Genomic DNA, 18,227 nt, shown 5'->3' on the forward strand with positions numbered 1-18,227 from the left:
GGTGGGTTAGACATCTTACAGATATAACATCTTGACAGCTGTTTTAAGTACCTAAATATCTTTGATCCCTGGGAATCATTTAATGTTTATTTTTACAAAAATGTGGTATAATATTCCTTAGCTTTCATAGGGCTTGTAAATGTATATGAATCGTAGCTCATAAATTAAAATGTCATTAAGGTCTGTTCTGAACACAATTTCCTAGCTTGGCTGCACAACAAATCCATAAAACCATTTATGTAATTGAGCCAGGAATTTGCCAGGTTCTGCCATTAACAGCAACTTCGCTGAAAATTCCAACAAAACAGAGGAAACGAAATACAATTTTCATTAATTTCATCAATTGAATTTGTATTTTCCCATCGGCGGGATTAATGGTTTTTCGTTTAATTTTTCCGGGAAAATCGGCACTTAAAATATAAAAAGAAGGCTCGAAAAATGTCAATTTTTTCGACAGCTTTTCCTGTTTCCATTTTGCTCCTCGGTGGGCTGTCAAATATTTGATTTGGCCTTGGTCTAAGCTTTTTTGAAGACCACTTGAAATAAAATGCCCCTCGACACGAAAGCGTTTGAATTAAACCATTGGGCATTCGAGTGGAATTTTAAGATTAGTGGACTGGAGATGGACTCGGCTAATTGGGCAGCTTATTAAAGCCTCCCCCAACTGTACTAAACTGGACCGTAGTCATTGAACTTGAAGTTGTGCTGAACTTTGTGTAGAGGGAAACAGCTGCTGGCTGGAAAAACTTTTCGCCCACTTACGCCTCAAGTTCTAGCCCCATAAATTTCCATATTAGAGAGCAGCAGGCCAGGAAGCTGAACAAACATAGTTGATCCAATTAACTGACTAAGAATCAATTAGGTCGAAAGTTTAGAAAGTTGTGCCTACTCGATCCATTCGTCTAGTGAGTCCTTCCAGCGAGTCCTGGCACACATGTCCTCCATTTCATTGTCCTGCGGTCGCTGCAAACGAAGTGGGATTGCGGGGCTTTTGACGAGACAATCTGTATTCATTGCCACTTTAATATTTAGCGATGCGTAAGTCGCCGTCAGTCACTTCACAATATAGTGATTTCTCCCCCATCCTGCTGTGTGTATTTTTTTCACAATTTTTTCCCAGTGATTTTAAGTGCAATAATTTGCATTGCAACTGACACGATATCACTGTGAAGTGCAGTGCTTCCCGGCGGCACTCACCGCCAATTGACGAAACAAACACGCTAGTTGAACATGGCAGAAAAAACGAGTGAATTTAAATTGCCAGAGAGCTATTTGAATTAACACTTCCGAAAATGTACAGAATAATTGGCGAATTTTTATCATTCTCTCAAAGAAATACAAATCGATTTTTGTGTCTGTTTGGGAAATAAAGTAAATGCTGGTTGTTAAATGTGTTTATAGTTTAAGTTTGTATTTTTGTTAATTAAGCAAACATACAAGGCACTTAAAGATTTATGTCATGGTATTCTTTGGACATTTTGATAATTTCATTTTAAATTTTTATTTAAAGATTTAAATATACGTAGTTTCCACAAATGTAATCCCCACTTTCTGTAAAAAATGGCAAACTTGTGATCCCTTTTTTAATCCTTTGACAGGACACCCCTCGTCTTTGCATTGCAACTCATTAAAAATGTTAAAGGGGCAACAACAAAGCCAAACAAACGGCAAAGGAGGAAAACGAGACGAGGAAAAGCGATGGAAAATCAGGGAAAGATGCCAGGGCAAATGGAGGAAAAGGAAAATCCGCGAATGAGTCAAGGTGAACACACTCACTTTGGCCCAGAGATCCGTTTTGCCAAGCAAATGAAGCCGGGCTCCGGACCTTCGGAAGACACCCCACTCCCCCGGAAAACCCCACCCCCACAACCCAACACCCATTTCCATCCCCCATCCACATCCACCCACCTTACCGAATGCATTTCCTCTAGACTTTTACCTCGCTTCCTTTGTTTATTTGCTCAGTGCGTTTTCAGTTGACTGCATTGCCTTGCGTGGGTCGGAAAAGCGGGGAAAATCGTGGGGTTGGGGCAATGGAAAATCGGGACTCGACGGGGGGAAAATGCAATAAGTCACCGATTGGCGACAGGCTGCACAAATGTGTGGCCTAGTGCGAAAAAAAATGCGTTGCGTACATAAAAAAAATGGGTTACCAGTGCAAGGCTGCCCCAGGCATATTACGTATACGTACGTATACGCAATACAGTTGCCCAGCGTAATGGAAAGCCATAAAAACGATTTATGGCAGTGGGAAAGAGATGGCAACAGGGCACTAAGGGTTAATCAAGGTCAACCCCCTGGGATGAATCTTAACACCTTTGTTTTTTTTTAAGAACTGCTTGGTTATTGAAATGTATGTACATTTAAACAACTCCACCTTTTATCCAATTCTTAATTTTAGGGAGGTCTAAAAATAGTCATACTACGGTTACGAAATCACATTTAAATGTTTATTTGGGTGATTAAAAGTATTCTGTGATTAAAAGATAGTCAACTTTCTGAATGAACTCATTGTTCTTTTGAAAATAAAGTATTTTGTTGCATACTTTTGGACACCTAAAATAAAATTTAGACCTGATTTCAACAACGTAGTGATAATTTTTTCCAAATACTTCAAATTTTGCAAAAAGGTAGTTCAAAGTCGAATACAGTTCACCAGTGTAACTTGCCCTTATCTTTCTGCCCCGGAATTGATTGACTTTGGGGATTTGTAGATATCATTAGCTGTCCCACATGACATTTGTGTTCGTCCCTGTCTGATTTAGCCATTTATATTCACATTTCCAGCCCATCCTTGGATTTTGCTGGGGTTGGGTTGCAATTAATCGTTGAAAGGATTACACGCCCCCTCAGAGGAACTCCACTCTCATCTGCCCACTTAAGTGATGCTAATTTATGGCCCAGGCACATCTTGTTTGTTTGGTCGTCTCCCATGAATGAGCTCTTCCCAAGGGACTTTTTCCCTGACTTTGCTCGTTTGCCGCTCGGTTTGTCCGGTGCCATTTTCGTCAGGGGTTTTGCGGTAAGTTTTTAAGCCGAGATTAGGCGGCATTGTTGCCAGTTTTGTCCACCGTTGTTGGCGGCTTGTTGTTTGCATTTCAATTGGACAAAGAAAAATGCGGAAAATAATATCAGCTTATATGGTACTTAAAGATATTAAAAGATATCATGGTTTGTCAAAGCATATCAATTGATCATGACCATGTAAATTGATATAATGTTTTTGGATTTGTTAAATATTTATATCCATAGTACCTTTCCTAAAACTTTACTAAGAATATCTTAAATTCCTTAGTTTTACTTAGGGGTAACCGTATGAGTTCAATCCCAATTTTAAACTAAGCGAATTAGGGACATCCGCTGCCGTTATCATCTTTCTGCGCTAATGAAAGGCATTGAAACAGGTCAAAGGACACCTTTGTCCCTGCCATTTGCATCCTGTTTTCCATCCCATCAATTGCAGTTGATTGTTATTGTTGTTATGGTGGCAACACCAAATTGCAACCGCATCCGAATCCAACCGACTAATCAACGTGTGACTCGCACACTAATGAACTACGGCCGCCAATTAGCCAATGGCCACGCCCACCGCCTGCCCTTTGACCTCCGCGATTGACCGCAGAAGATTGAGTGGCGCTGACCTGCCGAACAACACGGTTGACCCATCGCTATCCATTTAATGGCCTCAAATGTCATCAGTCAAAGGAGAGCGGAGCGCCTTTGAGAAACCCTTGAAATGCTCTATTGTCATGACGTACAGGAGGTTCACAATAATACCCTTGTCTTTGTTGCTAAACTATTCCGCTTGAATGTTTGATTGAAACTGTGTTCTGCTTGAGATTATTCTCAGGGTTTCACAGCCTGGCAATTTCTCAGGCTAATTTAACCGCTTTATTAGTTTGGACTGTAAAAAATTTAGTTGGTTTATCTGCTTCTTGTTTATTAAATTTTAGGATAGGCATTTGTTTTTTTAAATAAAGAAAAGAGGTATTCAGGAGAGCCACAGAAATCCATAGGGTCCTAAATCACTTGTATATTTAAGTTTAGGTGTCTAAAAGTATGCAACAAAATGTATTAAGCTTAAAAACACAATGAGTTCATTCAGTAAGACGACTATCCTTTATTCTCTGCCTACTTTTGGGCACCTAAAAGTGATTTTAAAACACTAGTGATTTTTGAGGCACCTCCATTATTTTATATTTTATTAAATGAGTGTAAAAATGCACCTTAAGTAACCAAGACGAAACCGAAACGTCTAAAGAAAACCGATTATCTCCGGATTAGTCGAGATCTTCTAAGAAGACCAAGACTTCATCCAAAACCAGCTAAAATCATAATGTTGGTATGGTCTTGCATTGCGTTAATATTATTTTTACGGAGCTCTAACGGAATCCACAACGGAGTCGATGCAAAATTTGACTTTTGGACCTTCATTGCCTCTCTGTCGATTAATGGGCATCAGGAGTGCGGTGGAACTGTTATCGATGATCGAATTATACTCACCGCTGCCCAGTGCGTACAGGGTATTCCAGTGAATAATATTTCCGTGCGAGTGGGCTCGGCATTTGTCAATAAAGGTGGCGAGATCATCAAAGTAAATGCGATGGTGGTTCATGAGAAATATGTGAAGTATGTCGAGAACGACGACATTGCACTGCTGTGGCTCAGGACATCTGCGTTATCCAGGAGAGTGACCAAAATTCCACTGGCCACTATCGAACCCGCTCCCAACGATTATCCCAGTAACGCAGGATGGGGCGAGAAATCACTGGAGTCCGACGTGCTGCCCAAAAGACTCCAGAATGGAGTCACTAAAATCCATGAGCGAAAGGTGTGCATCTATGAGCTCATTGAACCGATTGGCCCGGAGCTACTTTGCGCATTTTACACCCAAAACGACATTTGTCCCGGCGACTACGGAGGTCCCTTGATCCTGGCCAACAAACTGGTCGGCATTGCAGTCACAGGACATGGCTGCGGATATGTTGGTCTGCCATCCCTCTACACGAACGTCCACCATTACCTAAAGTGGATTGATCAGAACTCAAAGAAGCTTAAGAAAAATAAATGAAAACACAACTATCAGGTGTAGATCTTTATTCTAAGTTAATATTTCGGTCTGAAGATTAAGAACTAAACTGTAAATTTGGTTAGTTAATGGCTTTTACAATTATATTATTCAGGTATTCCTAAGTTTAATACTATGAAGAAAATGTATTTAAGTCTGGGAATAATAAATACCATCTATTTATTATCCGGAAACTTCAAGAATTTTAGAATTTCCAGAAAATTCAGAACTATTTAAGAATCAGACTTTTAAAAGCTTATATAGCATATATTTATTGGTTTATTAGATATTAGATTTATTACCATTCGTAAATATTTGTAGATATTTACCATTTCATGGCAATTCTTTTTCTGAGTAAAAGTTGTCTATCAGCACATCATACATTTGCACACGTTGCATATACGCTATAAAAACAACTGATGTTAAAGCTTAAATAGGTGATTTTTTAGAAAATTAAATATATTACTCACCTGCAACCAAGGAGCCTATAATGACGAGCTTGGATATAAGACCGTTTCTCTTGGTCTTTTTCTGTTCCTGAGAAGCCGCCAACACCTTTGGACAATTGGGACAGAGTGCTCTTAACTGCAGACCTTCTTCCATATTTATTTTGACCTTTCTAGATAGAGAATCCAGGCTAGAATTAGCCAAAGAGATGGGTTTAACCTCCAGATGAACGAATAGGCTTTTTGTGAAAATATTTCTACGGGAAGCTTCACCGAAAATTGGCAGAATTGTCTGGCCATTAAAGTAATGACGAGGAGCATTCATATATTGAATAGAAAATTGATGATTGTAATCTAGATCCTCGTGAAAATTCAAGTCTTTCAGACTAATGCTGACCTCGATGAAGGTATAAGGTTCTATTCCGCCGGAACTTGGAATCACGATGTAGTGCCGCCAGACTTTTGATTTGATCTGGAAAAGATAGTTGAAGCTTTCTAGGATATCAAGTATAATTAGTGCCTCTCACTTTGAACAAAACCTGCCTATTGGTGGGATTCAGCAGAGTCACTATCCTCCTTTGACTTCGATCATATGGGGCATAAAAAGTCAGAACTTGAGGACTCACGCAAAGCATTCTACCCCTCTAAAATCTACCCTTTCAATTGATTTTGACTTGTGCTGGCTTGCCTATTTCTTTTTTTTTTTTTGCTGTTTCGAAAGCAACCGAAATGTGTCGGAAATATGCCAGGAATCGGAATGTTTCTGACAGCATTTGCATATGCTGCCCATCGATCCGAGTGCAGTGCATGTTTTTGCATTTATTGCCACCAGATGCCACACCCAAAATCCTCCCAAAAATGTTAGCCACCGAATCGCTGACCACAGCTGGAGGCATCATCGCGCATTAGCATTAGGCACTTTCCATGTTTTTGGGGCCGGCGCTTTGAAATTATTTGCAATCCATTGCACTTGTTTTGGGCAGCCAGAACAGCTACAGCGATTCCGATTCCGATTCCGAATCCTATTCCCATTCCCAATCCCACAACCGAATGGATGATGAACTCAGCTGTCCAGTTGCCTTTTTGGGTCATTCATTTCCCTGCGGAGTACTGAGTACAGAAAACCGAGTCTGGTGAACAATTGATGATGCCATATGTGGGGGGCGCTCTGGATAAATAATGGCATTGGGGGCGTATAGATTGATTCACTGAATCAATTCACTAGATGCATTTTTTTGTTTATTTTACATTTTGAGAGAATGAAATAATTTTTGGTGAAGAATTATTACCAGTATCATTAAAAATTAATTTTCTGCTAAGGATCAAATATGCATACTATATTATTATAGTATACTATAATTATTTAAAACCTAATTAGGGGTAGACCTCAAAAGTCTTAATATATAATTTTTTTCAATCTTTTTTTATGTTGTCAGTATTTTTTTGTACTTGCTATCTTTGCTATACTACATTTTTAAGATACACAATAAAACATATTCTTGTTCGGGTGGCAACAAACATTTATTTAAAACACACTTTCACCTGTCTATGATTGATTTGCTTTCTGGATTATTCTTCCCCTTTCATTTTTTCTGGTGGTTTCATCTCATTTTCGTTTTTCTTGAGCTATCCATTGACAATATCGTGGATCAGCTCCTTATAGTTGACCATGCCCTGCTCGTTGATCCTGCCCTTCAGGAGTTCATCGACTTCAAAGGCACTCATGCGCTCCCCGCACTGGGTTAATAGACGCCAGATTCTGATGGCGGGCAAGAAACCAGAGTTTTCCCTATCGAAGATGCTCAGGCTGTATGTTAACTGCTCCTCCTCGATCAGCTTCCTCTTGGGACTCGACCTGCCCCCGTGCTTACCCAGACTGCCGTAGATGGTCAGCACCTCATCGAAGGAAATGCGATCCATGGTGGAGGCCCGATACTTCTGGACATGTTTGTTGACCATGGCCTCGGTGGGATTGGCACCCATCACGCGGAGACAGTCGCCCAGGTGGCGGATGGATATCTTATTGTCGCCCCGAGTGTCGTGCCCCAGGAATATGGCATGCATCTCTAGAATGCGGTTTTTATCCGGCTTTGGATTAGGCGGCGGTGCTGTCATGTTGCTCATCATCTTCTGATTGCAGCCTGGTTGCTTTGATGATGGATGAATGGATGATGGGTGGGGCTGATTGCCTTTCTCGGACATCGTCAGGATGTTTGGGTCTACGGTTTACGGTCACGGCTTATGGATTACGGAGTGCGGGATGGACGGGTGCTTGCTATATTCGTATGTTAGCTGTTAAATGACACACATGGTTCTGGGCAAACGAGAAACAATGATTGGAAGACACAGAAATATGATTATGCCGGACATGCTGACAGGTGAAAGACGACTGACTTGATCCAGATTTAATTTACAAATGCCAGAAGATGATTGAGTAGAACAAAATGTTTCGAAAGTGGTAGAGTAAATTCTTATAATATAAATAAAATATTAAATAATATAAAAGATATGATAAGAATCCAATACTTTTTGTAAATAAAATCGATTTTCTAGAGCGAAATTAAATGCAAAGCTAAAATCCATAGATTTTTTATTATATGGTTCGATATTATTATTTTTCGCTAATAATTACCTGTAAGCCAGCGAGGTATTGAATTTTTTCTCTGAATACGAAACCAGTCCAGTTATATGTTAGTTATTGCACAAGTGATTATTAGTCAACGACATTGGGTAATCTCCATAACATTACTTTTTTATTGTATTTTCTAGTCACTGAGATAAAGGGCTAATATCTGTTACATTGTACAATGATTTATAGATCTCATAAAAGAAACGACTTTTTCAACTGCTATAAAAAGAGCAACTAACTCTCCAGTTGAGACACTGAGTTTCGACTAGTCTTGAATTGCACAACCAACTAAAATTAGCTCGATATGTTTTTAAAGTGTCTGACTCTGCTGCTTGGATGTGCCCTACTATGTGAGGGACGGGTTCCTCAAGTGGACCAACGGATCATCGGAGGTTTTCCTCTAACCATTGAAACCGTTCCTTGGCAAGTGTATTTAAAAATGAAAGTAACCAACGATTTTGGTGAAGACAGATACAAATCTTGCGGTGGAGTGATCTACAAAAAGGACATAATTTTAACAGCCGCTCACTGTATTGTAAACATTACAACCGATGACATATCAGTGTACTTTGGATCTGCGAAAAATGCATCTGGTGAATTGGTAAAGGTGTCTAAGGCGATTAGCCACGAAGATTATAATGGAGTTCACTACAGTTACGCCTATGATATAGCTGTGCTCGTCTTGAGTTCCCCCATTCCTCTAGGAGTTAATGCTTCTACCATCGAGATAGCTGATGAAACACCTGAAGCAGGAACAGCGGCACTTACCACTGGCTGGGGAGATAAGGATGCGAATGATACTGATTCTTCCTCAAATACCTTGCTGGGGACATTTGTTACAATCCAAGATCTGCACAGTTGCAGAGTACTATATTACATTGCGGATTATTTTATTACCGATAGCATGATATGTGTTAACAACTTCGGAAGAGGAGTGTGCAACGGTGACTCTGGAGGTCCTTTGGTGAACTCTAATGGCGAGCTTATTGGCCTTGCTTCCTGGAATCTTGATTGTGATAAAGAATATGTTCCTGATATGTATACTAATGTTGTAGCGTTCAAGGACTGGATCCAGAGTGCAGCTAATATTATAGTTTAATGCATTATAATTAAATAAAAATGTTCCAAATGCAAAATAGCATTCCAATTTATTAATATTTCATGTGTGGGTGTTGATCATTTTACATTTTAGGGCTAACAAATATACTTTTTTTAACCATATTCGGTTGGCACTTTTCTTAACCTTCTGCTTAATGGACCTAACTTTTTACAGGGGTTTCCATAGGAAAAGCAATGTCAATGTGGAAAAGAACCAAATGAACTAATTAATGATTAATTATTCATAAAAAATTCTTAAAAGAAAATGTGCAAATTGTAAAAAACTTTTTTTACACAGTTTTAATTCGTAGTTAATGAAGAAGACAAAATAACTGAGCTGTATATCAAAATATTTTTTCCACAAAGCAAGCCGAGGCATTTTAGTTCTCATAAGTATATAACTACTTTTTCCATGAATTAAAAGATTTTCTTTTAATATTATCAAACATTGTTTGATTGGTCAATTTCAAGGTTTGGGCTACTTTCCAGACAGCAATTCAAACGGCTTACAGTACTCTCGATCCATGTCTTGAAAAATGCCACATCAGCGAAATGTCCAGGCGTTAAGCAATGTCCAATGAGTCTAAGGGGTTTCAAGGAATACAAAGGTCCTCCAGAATCTCCGTGGCAAGCACTGTCGCCATATGAGGAAGCACAGATTTTGTCCTCAGTTAAAACTATAGGCTTGTCTTCAGCCAATAGTTCTGCTAATAAATTGTAGGCCTTTTGGCACTTACTTCGATCTTTAACTTGAACGTCAACGAAATGCAATTTATCAGGACCTTTGTCACCAGGTCTGAAATATGTAGGTCCCCAACCGCTTACTCTAGCAGGTGTTCCTGCGTAAGGAGAACTCTCGGCTAATTCGATATTTTGCGTTAAATTATCAAATTTGAGTGGGAAGCTCAGGAGGAGCACTGCGATATCATTAGCAACTTGAATATTTTCATTATTAGCGTTCTCGTGGCGTATAACTTTCATTACGTCCACCAACTGACCGCCTTTACTCCAAGACGAAGATCCGGCCCGTACTGATAAATCGTCGACATGTTTGCCAATTACACAGTGTTCTGCAGTCAAAATAATCCTTTCGCTGTATATAACACCACCGCACGCTAGAGTCCCATTTTCTAAAAGGGCCACTTGAAAAGGAATGTGACTTTCAATAGGCCTTCCATTAACGACACGTTCTTCAGGTCCTTGTATCCATCCAGCAGATACAGTACCAAACAGCAACGCGTATGATAAGCTCCTAACTATCATTTTTAACTTTTTAGACAATTACCAGTTCCCCAGATGAGTTCTCAATACCTTAACTCGAAAAACCGCACTCTTTTATAGAAGCGCCTAAGTCGTGGCCTAAAAGAAAGCTATAAATCAATGTTTATCTACCATTCAACTTGGAGCCAGCCTATCTTGTTTATGTTTAAAAGTATTTCTGGTATGTTTTTTCTCTTCCGCATACAGATAAGTGTAATGGAATATCGTGTTCCTGATTTAACAAGTCAGTAATATTAATTAACTTCAGATAATATATAGTAAACATAAGCCCCAGCTGCATTTTTTGAAAAATACAAATGTTTGTGAAATAGTTAAATCCCAAAATGTGAGGTTTGGTGGCAGAACCAGTTCTTAAATATTTGAAGTTCGTATTATTTAAACCTATATTATCCTAGGCCAAAAGAACTACGGCTAACTCAGAAAAAAATTGCAATTATATCTTATGCCGGATACAGTTGCGTTCATATCTTAAAAAAATAAAAAACATAAACAAGAGTGAGTGCTTAAAGATAAGTAGTCTGTTAATGTAATGATAAGCGGTTTTTAGACCACGACTTTTTCAGCTGCTATAAAAAGAGCAACTAACTCTCCAGTTGAGACACAGAGATTCGACTAGTCTTGAATTGCACAACCAACTAAAATTAGTTCGATATGTTATTAAAGTATCTGACATTGCTGCTTGGAAGTGCCCTACTATGTGAAGGACGTGTTCTTCAAGTGGACCAACGGATCATCGGAGGTTTTCCTGTAACCATTGAAACCGTTCCTTGGCAAGTGTATTTAAAAATGAAAGTAACCAACGACTTTGGTAAAGACGGATACTTAGCTTGCGGTGGAGTGATCTACAAGGAGGACATCATTTTAACAGCCGCTCACTGTATTGAAAACATTGCAACCGATGACATATCAGTGTACTTTGGATCTTCGAAAAATGCATCTGGTGAATTGGTAAAGGTGTCTAAGGCGATTAGCCACGAAGATTATAATGGAGTCCACTACAGTTACGCCTATGATATAGCTGTGCTCGTCTTGAGTTCCCCCATTCCTCTAGGAGATAATGCTTCTACCATCGAGATAGCTGATGAAACACCTGAAGCAGGAACACCGGCTGTAATCACTGGCTGGGGACAAACGGATGCGAATGATAAGAACTCTACATCAAATACATTGCTGGGGACATTTGCTACAATCCAAGATCAGCAGAGTTGCAGAGAATTATATTCTTTTGCGGGTTATTTTATTACCGATAGCATGATATGTGCTAAAAACTTCGGAAGTGGAGTGTGCCACGGTGACTCTGGAGGTCCTTTGGTGAATTCTAATGCCGAGCTTATTGGCCTTGCTTCCTGGAATCTTGGTTGTGATAAACCATATGTTCCTGAAATCTATACTAATGTTGTAGTGTTCAAGGACTGGATCCTGAGAGCAGCTAATATTATAGTTTAATGCATTATAGCTAAATAAAAAATGTTTGAAACGCAAATTGCATTTCGATTTTTTAATATTTTATGACTGGGTGTTGATCATTTTAAATGTTAGGGCTGACAAATATACTTATTCTTAACCATATTCGGTTGGCACATTTTGTAACCTTCCTCTAAATGGACCTTACTTTTTACAGAGGCTCCCATAGGAAAGTAATGCGAATATGAACAAGAAAGGAAGCTAACTTCGGCAAGCCGAAGTTTGTATACCCTTGCAGCTATAATTATTAAATTTAAAACAAGGAAGAACTCTATAGTCGAGTGCCTCGACTATCAGATACCCGTTACTCAGCTAAAGGGACCAAAGGGAAATGGAGATAAGCAAGCAGCAAAGCGAGATTGAAGTGCGCCACCTACCGGCGGTAGACAGATTTAAGCGTTATGGGCGTTAGGGTGGGCGTGGCAAATTTTTTTTGGGTCAATCGATAGGTATTGACGAGACCAATACGGTTCAGTTAAAATTTTGTATCTAGCTTGAAAATTGTGGGCGCCGCAGGCTTGGGCGGTTTGTGGGCGTTAGAGTGGGCGTGGCATATTCGCGTAACAAACATGCGCTGCGCACAAGGCTACGGAATCTAAATTTGAGATCCCAATTCTCTATCCTTGATAGTTTCCGAGATATCCACGTTCATATGTACGATTTTTTGAAGTTTGTGGGCGGTTTGTGGGCGTAAAAGTGGGCGTGGCAAATAATTTTTTGGGTCTATCGATAGGTATTGATGAGAACAATACATTTCAGTTAAAATTTTTATTTTTTTTTTATTAATATGTCATATTATTTTCCTACCAATTTTCCGATCGTTCCTATGGCAGCTATATGATATAGTCGTCCGATTTTGATAAAATTAAATTCGAAATTCAAAACTAATTAAAAAATGTTATTTCCAAGCGTAGGAGGTTATATGTTGAAAAACACCGAAGATATAATTTTTAAAATTTTTTTTTTCCTATAAATCAATGTTTATCTAGCAATTAACTTGAAGCCAGCTTATCTTATTTATGTTTAAAAAATTTTCTGGTATGTTTTTTCTTTTCCGCTTACAGATAAGTGTAATGGAATACCGTCAGAAATATTAAAAAACTTCACATAATATATAGTAAACAGAAGCCCCAGCTGCATTTTTTGAAAAATACAAATGTTTGTGAAATAGTTAAATCCCAAAATGTGAGGTTTGGTGGCAGAACCAGTTCTAAAATATTTGAACTTCTTATTATTTAAACCTATCTTATTCTAGGCCAAAAGAACTACGGCTAACTCACAACGAAAATACAATTATATCTTATGCCGGATACAATTACGTTCATATCTTAAAAACATAAAAAACATAGAGTGAGCGAAATATTGCTTATAGATAAGTAGTCTGGTAATGCAGTGATCGACGCTTTTTAGACCACGACTATATAAGGGCACCCACTTTACAGTTCACATACCAAACCCGTCTAAACAAGTTCGACATGTATCTAAAGAGTTTGATTCTTCTGCTTGCAGTTGCCCTCCTTTCTGCAGGACGAGTTCCCCCACTAGAAGAAAGGATAGTTTGCGGCTTTCCTCAGGACATCAAAACAGCTTCCTGGCAAGTGTATGTGAATATCAAAAAACCAAATGGCGTTAGCGGTGGATGCGGTGGAGTCATCATTGCAGAAAATATAATTTTAACAGCTGCCCACTGTGTTGCAAACCGTGAAGCGACTGACATTGCAGTATACTATGGATCATCGATAAAGCTAGAAGGTGATGTTGCAAATGTATCTGATGTTTTAGTTCATGCAGAGTACAATCCGGAGGGGACCAACGGCAATTTGGCCAATGATATTGCTGTGCTCCTCTTGAGTACCAACATTCCCCTGGGAAGCAGTGCTTATCCCATCGAGATTGCGGATGAAACCCCTCAACCAGGCAGATGGGCACTAGTCACCGGTTGGGGATCATCAATCGATGATGGCTCATCTGGCGTTACAGACTTACAGGGAGCCTACGTTCTGATTGAAGACCACCAGAAGTGCGAGTTAGCCCATAGTGTTAACCTACCGTCGTGTTCCAATCAAAATACAACTATTACCGATGATATGATATGTTCTATAGGCGTCAATGGAGGACCTTGCCGAGGTGACTCTGGTGGGCCTTTGGTCAGTGTTCCCGATAACCAGCTTGTTGGAATTGTCTCATGGACCCCTTACTGTGGTCACCCATATTATCCTGATGTCTACGCTAATGTTGTAGTGCTCAAGAATTGGATTTTGACCGCATTACAGTCTTCTACCGTAATAGAAGAATAATTTCTTTAAAAGTTGATGTATTCAACGTTACAACTTTGTAAATAAAGTACATTATTGCATTAATACAATTTTATTACTGTTTCGATGTTTTTAGACACGGATGGACAGACCCTCGAAGATGTCATTTAATTTTTTAAGCCTGCAGATATTTCCTTATATGCGAAACGTGAATTTTAATGATAGAATATTCATGTCATAAAAAGAAATTATTATTATCGTTATCTCTTTAGAATTTATGTAAAGAGCAGCGCTTTTACTACAAAGACATAAGCTTGTTGTCTACATTTTAAAAGCAAAATAATATTTATATTTTGGTTGGGTCTGTTATGTTTAAGTTCAAGCCACCTGTTTGCTAATATTATGTAATGAATATTTTTTAAACATAACTATTGCCTACCCCCTGCATTTCTTAAATCTCTGAAAAAATCAAGAAATACATTTTTGGACTTTTAAAACCATTTTTTAAGTTTATCTAATGATTGAAAAAAACAATTCTCTTAGAAATTAAAGGGAACAATTGCTTGCACTTGGCCATTTAAAGGGTTTCTTATTCCCTTAACAATATAATTTAATAATACTGTTTTCGGGTTCTTCTAGCAATATCTAGAACAATGAAAGAAAGTACTATATACCAAAAAATCGTACACTTTTTAGACTACAGTGAATTTTTCTGAGTTCTTAATGTCTCAACTGTTTCGAAAACCACTCTTATATATTGTCTGCTGATGCCTTGGCCTAATAGAATTCTACCAATTAATTTTTATCAAGCTCTTAACTTTCAAACAGCTTATCAGTTGTCAACGACGTAATACTTTTCTAGAATTTTTCTTATTAAGATAACTATAATGAAATAATACAAAAAGTGATTTTAAAGTTATTAAATAATTGGATAAACGATTAGCTTTAGTAAAGTTGCACAATTTATATAAGGTAATTAATGGGTTTTTTCAGACTACCAACGTAAAAGTCCTATAAAAGAAGGCCCCAATTTGCAGACTTTACATTAAGTCTTTATCTACCAAGGAGAAATCATTAAAGAAACAACTTCAAACTGAGGATATACAACATGATAATCAAGTTCTTAATTATCGTGTCAGTTGCTGCCTTTGTATTTTCGGCCAGGATTCCAAAGCCTGAACTAAGGATCGTTGGTGGTGCCATTGTTCCAATTGAAAAAGCGCCCTACCAAGTGGCTATATTGTGGTATGGTATACAAACTTGTGGAGGTGTCATCTACAGCGAAAGGATCATCTTGACTGCAGCTCGCTGTATACAGCCCACAGAACTTGATAATTATTCAGTGCGCGTTGGGTCGTCTTTCCCGAGTTTCGGTGATCAAGTTGTTCGGATAAGGAAAGCTAGAATACATGAGCAATACTTAAGAAAAGCGAACCAAGTTGATCCCCACGATATTGCTGTACTTCTTTTGGACTGTTCCCTTAAACTTGGCACACTACGAGTGAACAATATCAACTTGGCAACTAAACTACCTCAAATAGGAACAGAATGTTTGGTTACTGGTTGGGGAGATACAGTTTTTGCCTCCACTTTGGGGGCGCCAGCACTAAGAGGTGTCAATATCACTATCGTGGATCATGCGTCCTGTCAAAAGGTCTATGGCAGTAAATATGCCGCTGAAAAGCAAGTTTGTGCATCTGGACAAAAAAAGGGCTCATGTGCTGGTGATTATGGCGGACCTTTAGTATGCTTTCCGAACCGTGAGCTTGTCGCAATCGTTCAAGGAGGCCTATATTGCGGTGAGCCCGATCTGCCAGGAGTTTATGGAAGTGTAGTCTATTTCAGAGATTGGATCTCGTCCACGATCAGGAGCCTCGAGTGTGAAGAAAGTCAGGGAAGCTTAGAAAAAAATGATGGTAACATGGAAATCTTTTTGAAGCCTGAAGTAAGAAACGTAAATAAAAGTGAAACTAAAGTTGAAGCCTCTCATGGGTATCAACCAGCCATAGGAACTCTAAATGAAGTTGAAACCAATCCTAAGCCTGAATTAAGTAATGTTAATAATAATGAAAATAATATTCAAATCATTCCCAGCCTTAAAATAGTAAACGTAAATAAAATTAATATTAAAGTTAAACTACTCTATACTCCTGAAATAAGTAACGTAAATAAAAATGAAATTAAAATTGAAAGCACACCTAAGCCTGAAATAGGTAATGTTAATACTGAAAGTAATATTAAAATCCTTCCTAAACCTGAAAAAAGAAACGTACATAATAATGAAATTAAAGCTGAAACCTGTCCTAAGCCCGAAATAGCTGAAGATCATGAAAACGAAAACAGTATTACAAATTTTCCTACACCTGAAATAACTAACGTAATTTTTCGTAGACCTCAAATAATTAATAAAAATAATATTGAAATTAAATTTGAGCTTCTTTCTAAACCTGAAATATGTAATGTAAATAAAACTGGAGGTACAGATGAAAGCAGTCCTAATCCTGAATTAAGTGATGTAAATGAAAATTTAATTGAAATACCTGAACCTGAGCCACCAATAAATAATGAAAATTAAAATCAACTCGAATAAGAACTATTTTTAAAAATTTTAAAATGTTAAATTTATTGCACAAATATACAAATATAAATCTAAGTATTGACTTTTATTTGCTTTCCTTATCATCTTTAATTGTCAAACTCCTTTAATGGATCTTAAGTTCTATTCCGAACTAGAAGCCTTGTAAATGCAGCAATTTTTAATTTTTTTCGGTTAGATCTGTTAATTTCTCTACTGACTAACAAGATAGCCTCAGAAAATGCTAAAAAATCAGTTTAGTCTCTTTTAAATTGATTGCTGTGACAGCACTGTTCTACATCCTGTCACAACTGTTTATTTGATGCTTACGAACTTATCTCGACTGAATGGTTCCATCCTGCACCGGTCGATAGATGGATAGGATTGGCATCGATGTCCTGGCCTCCCGAGAGGCATCCTTGTGACTTTACCAAGTTATCAACTGGGTTTTTGCTTCGCCCATTGCTCATAATGCACTTTGCATGTAAAATATATAATTAAATGAAAAATAGCAAAACCCAGAGGAGGAACCTTCCCTTTGGTTACCGTGGCATCGGTGGCATCCGCATCCGCATCCTTACATGCTCGCATCCTGGCGAGGGCCGCAAAAAAAGTTTATTTGTTTCGTGGCTGCCTCAGTCAGTCTTCATTTATTGTAAATGAGTTTGCCCGGACAGGATAGTGGGTTTCGTGGGTGGAAAAAAAAGAAGGGAGGCATACATATATGCATGCGGGCCAAAGGATGCATATTGAATAAGACTGCTCGGCACGCAAATGACATTCCAATTCAATTCCGATTCCCAATGCAAATAATTTGCAGCTGTATGCAATTAATGACGGAATGCTGGTTGGCGAAATGGAGACTATGGCGAATATGTTAATAACATTTCATTTACCGAACACTTTGCCTTTTAATGGCTGCAAATGAAATGAGGTTTGGGCCCTGGATTGAGCATATCCGCAAAGTGCGTATTTTATTTTTATATTTTTTTTTTTAAATTTCAATTCTAGTCACTGGGGCTCTGGAGGACCACGATGAAGTAATCCTCCTGCGGGCACAGCATCACCTCGTGCAGGAGAGTCCGCAGCCGCAGGAAGGTGAATTCGTTGGTGGCATCCAGGTCCAGAACCACCTGGCGGGCCTTTTCCCTCACAGCTTGCATCACGGCCGCGTAGTGCAAAGTCAGGTTGTATTCCAGGGTAGTCTTTATGGGTATCCCGTCATTGTCCACCACTATAATTCCGATGATGTTCTTAAAGGATTGAAAGCGCTTTAGCAACTCTTCCACTTCAGCGGACATTTTTTGGTAATTATTTCACAGAGTTTTCGGTGTAGAAGTGTACGTTTGTGGGTAATGTGTTTGATTTTTACGAGTAATCACAGCAAATAAACGAAATTTCAGGGCATACT

At 38.5% G+C, this 18,227-nt stretch overlaps 7 protein-coding genes across 7 annotated transcripts; 4 read left to right on the plus strand and 3 right to left on the minus strand.

The window, feature by feature from the left end:
• Positions 1-4,336: 4,336 nt before the first annotated feature.
• Positions 4,337-5,180, plus strand: LOC119548383 (hypodermin-B). Its single transcript, XM_037855604.1, has one exon. It carries the CDS (start codon positions 4,337-4,339, stop codon positions 5,069-5,071), a length of 735 nt encoding a protein of 244 aa, XP_037711532.1. The 3' UTR covers positions 5,072-5,180.
• A 221-nt stretch (positions 5,181-5,401) lies between these two features.
• On the minus strand, positions 5,402-6,216 carry LOC119547545 (vesicle-associated membrane protein-associated protein C16G5.05c). The gene is made up of 3 exons (XM_037854444.1): positions 6,042-6,216; positions 5,539-5,986; positions 5,402-5,484 (listed from the first exon to the last, which is right to left on the minus strand). The coding sequence occupies exons 1-3, from the start codon at positions 6,147-6,149 to the stop codon at positions 5,402-5,404; spliced, it is 639 nt and encodes a 212-aa protein (XP_037710372.1). The 5' UTR covers positions 6,150-6,216.
• Positions 6,217-7,023: 807 nt separating this feature from the next.
• On the minus strand, positions 7,024-7,909 carry LOC119548385 (myosin-2 essential light chain). Its single transcript, XM_037855610.1, has one exon. The coding sequence runs from the start codon at positions 7,714-7,716 to the stop codon at positions 7,141-7,143; it is 576 nt and encodes a 191-aa protein (XP_037711538.1). The 5' UTR covers positions 7,717-7,909; the 3' UTR covers positions 7,024-7,140.
• Positions 7,910-8,399: 490 nt separating this feature from the next.
• LOC119548382 (trypsin beta-like) lies at positions 8,400-9,279 on the plus strand. The gene has a single exon (XM_037855603.1). It carries the CDS (start codon positions 8,448-8,450, stop codon positions 9,240-9,242), a length of 795 nt encoding a protein of 264 aa, XP_037711531.1. The 5' UTR covers positions 8,400-8,447; the 3' UTR covers positions 9,243-9,279.
• A 1,879-nt stretch (positions 9,280-11,158) lies between these two features.
• Positions 11,159-11,968, plus strand: LOC119547546 (trypsin delta-like). Its single transcript, XM_037854445.1, has one exon. The coding sequence runs from the start codon at positions 11,174-11,176 to the stop codon at positions 11,966-11,968; it is 795 nt and encodes a 264-aa protein (XP_037710373.1). The 5' UTR covers positions 11,159-11,173.
• A 1,493-nt stretch (positions 11,969-13,461) lies between these two features.
• Positions 13,462-14,283, plus strand: LOC119547547 (trypsin alpha-like). The gene has a single exon (XM_037854447.1). It carries the CDS (start codon positions 13,462-13,464, stop codon positions 14,281-14,283), a length of 822 nt encoding a protein of 273 aa, XP_037710375.1.
• Positions 14,284-17,086: 2,803 nt separating this feature from the next.
• LOC119548390 (dynein light chain roadblock-type 1) lies at positions 17,087-18,227 on the minus strand. The gene has a single exon (XM_037855615.1). The coding sequence runs from the start codon at positions 18,115-18,117 to the stop codon at positions 17,824-17,826; it is 294 nt and encodes a 97-aa protein (XP_037711543.1). The 5' UTR covers positions 18,118-18,227; the 3' UTR covers positions 17,087-17,823.

This window comes from Drosophila subpulchrella, chromosome 2L (assembly GCF_014743375.2).
Source record: "Drosophila subpulchrella strain 33 F10 #4 breed RU33 chromosome 2L, RU_Dsub_v1.1 Primary Assembly, whole genome shotgun sequence".
Classification (NCBI taxonomy): Eukaryota; Metazoa; Arthropoda; class Insecta; order Diptera; family Drosophilidae; genus Drosophila; species Drosophila subpulchrella.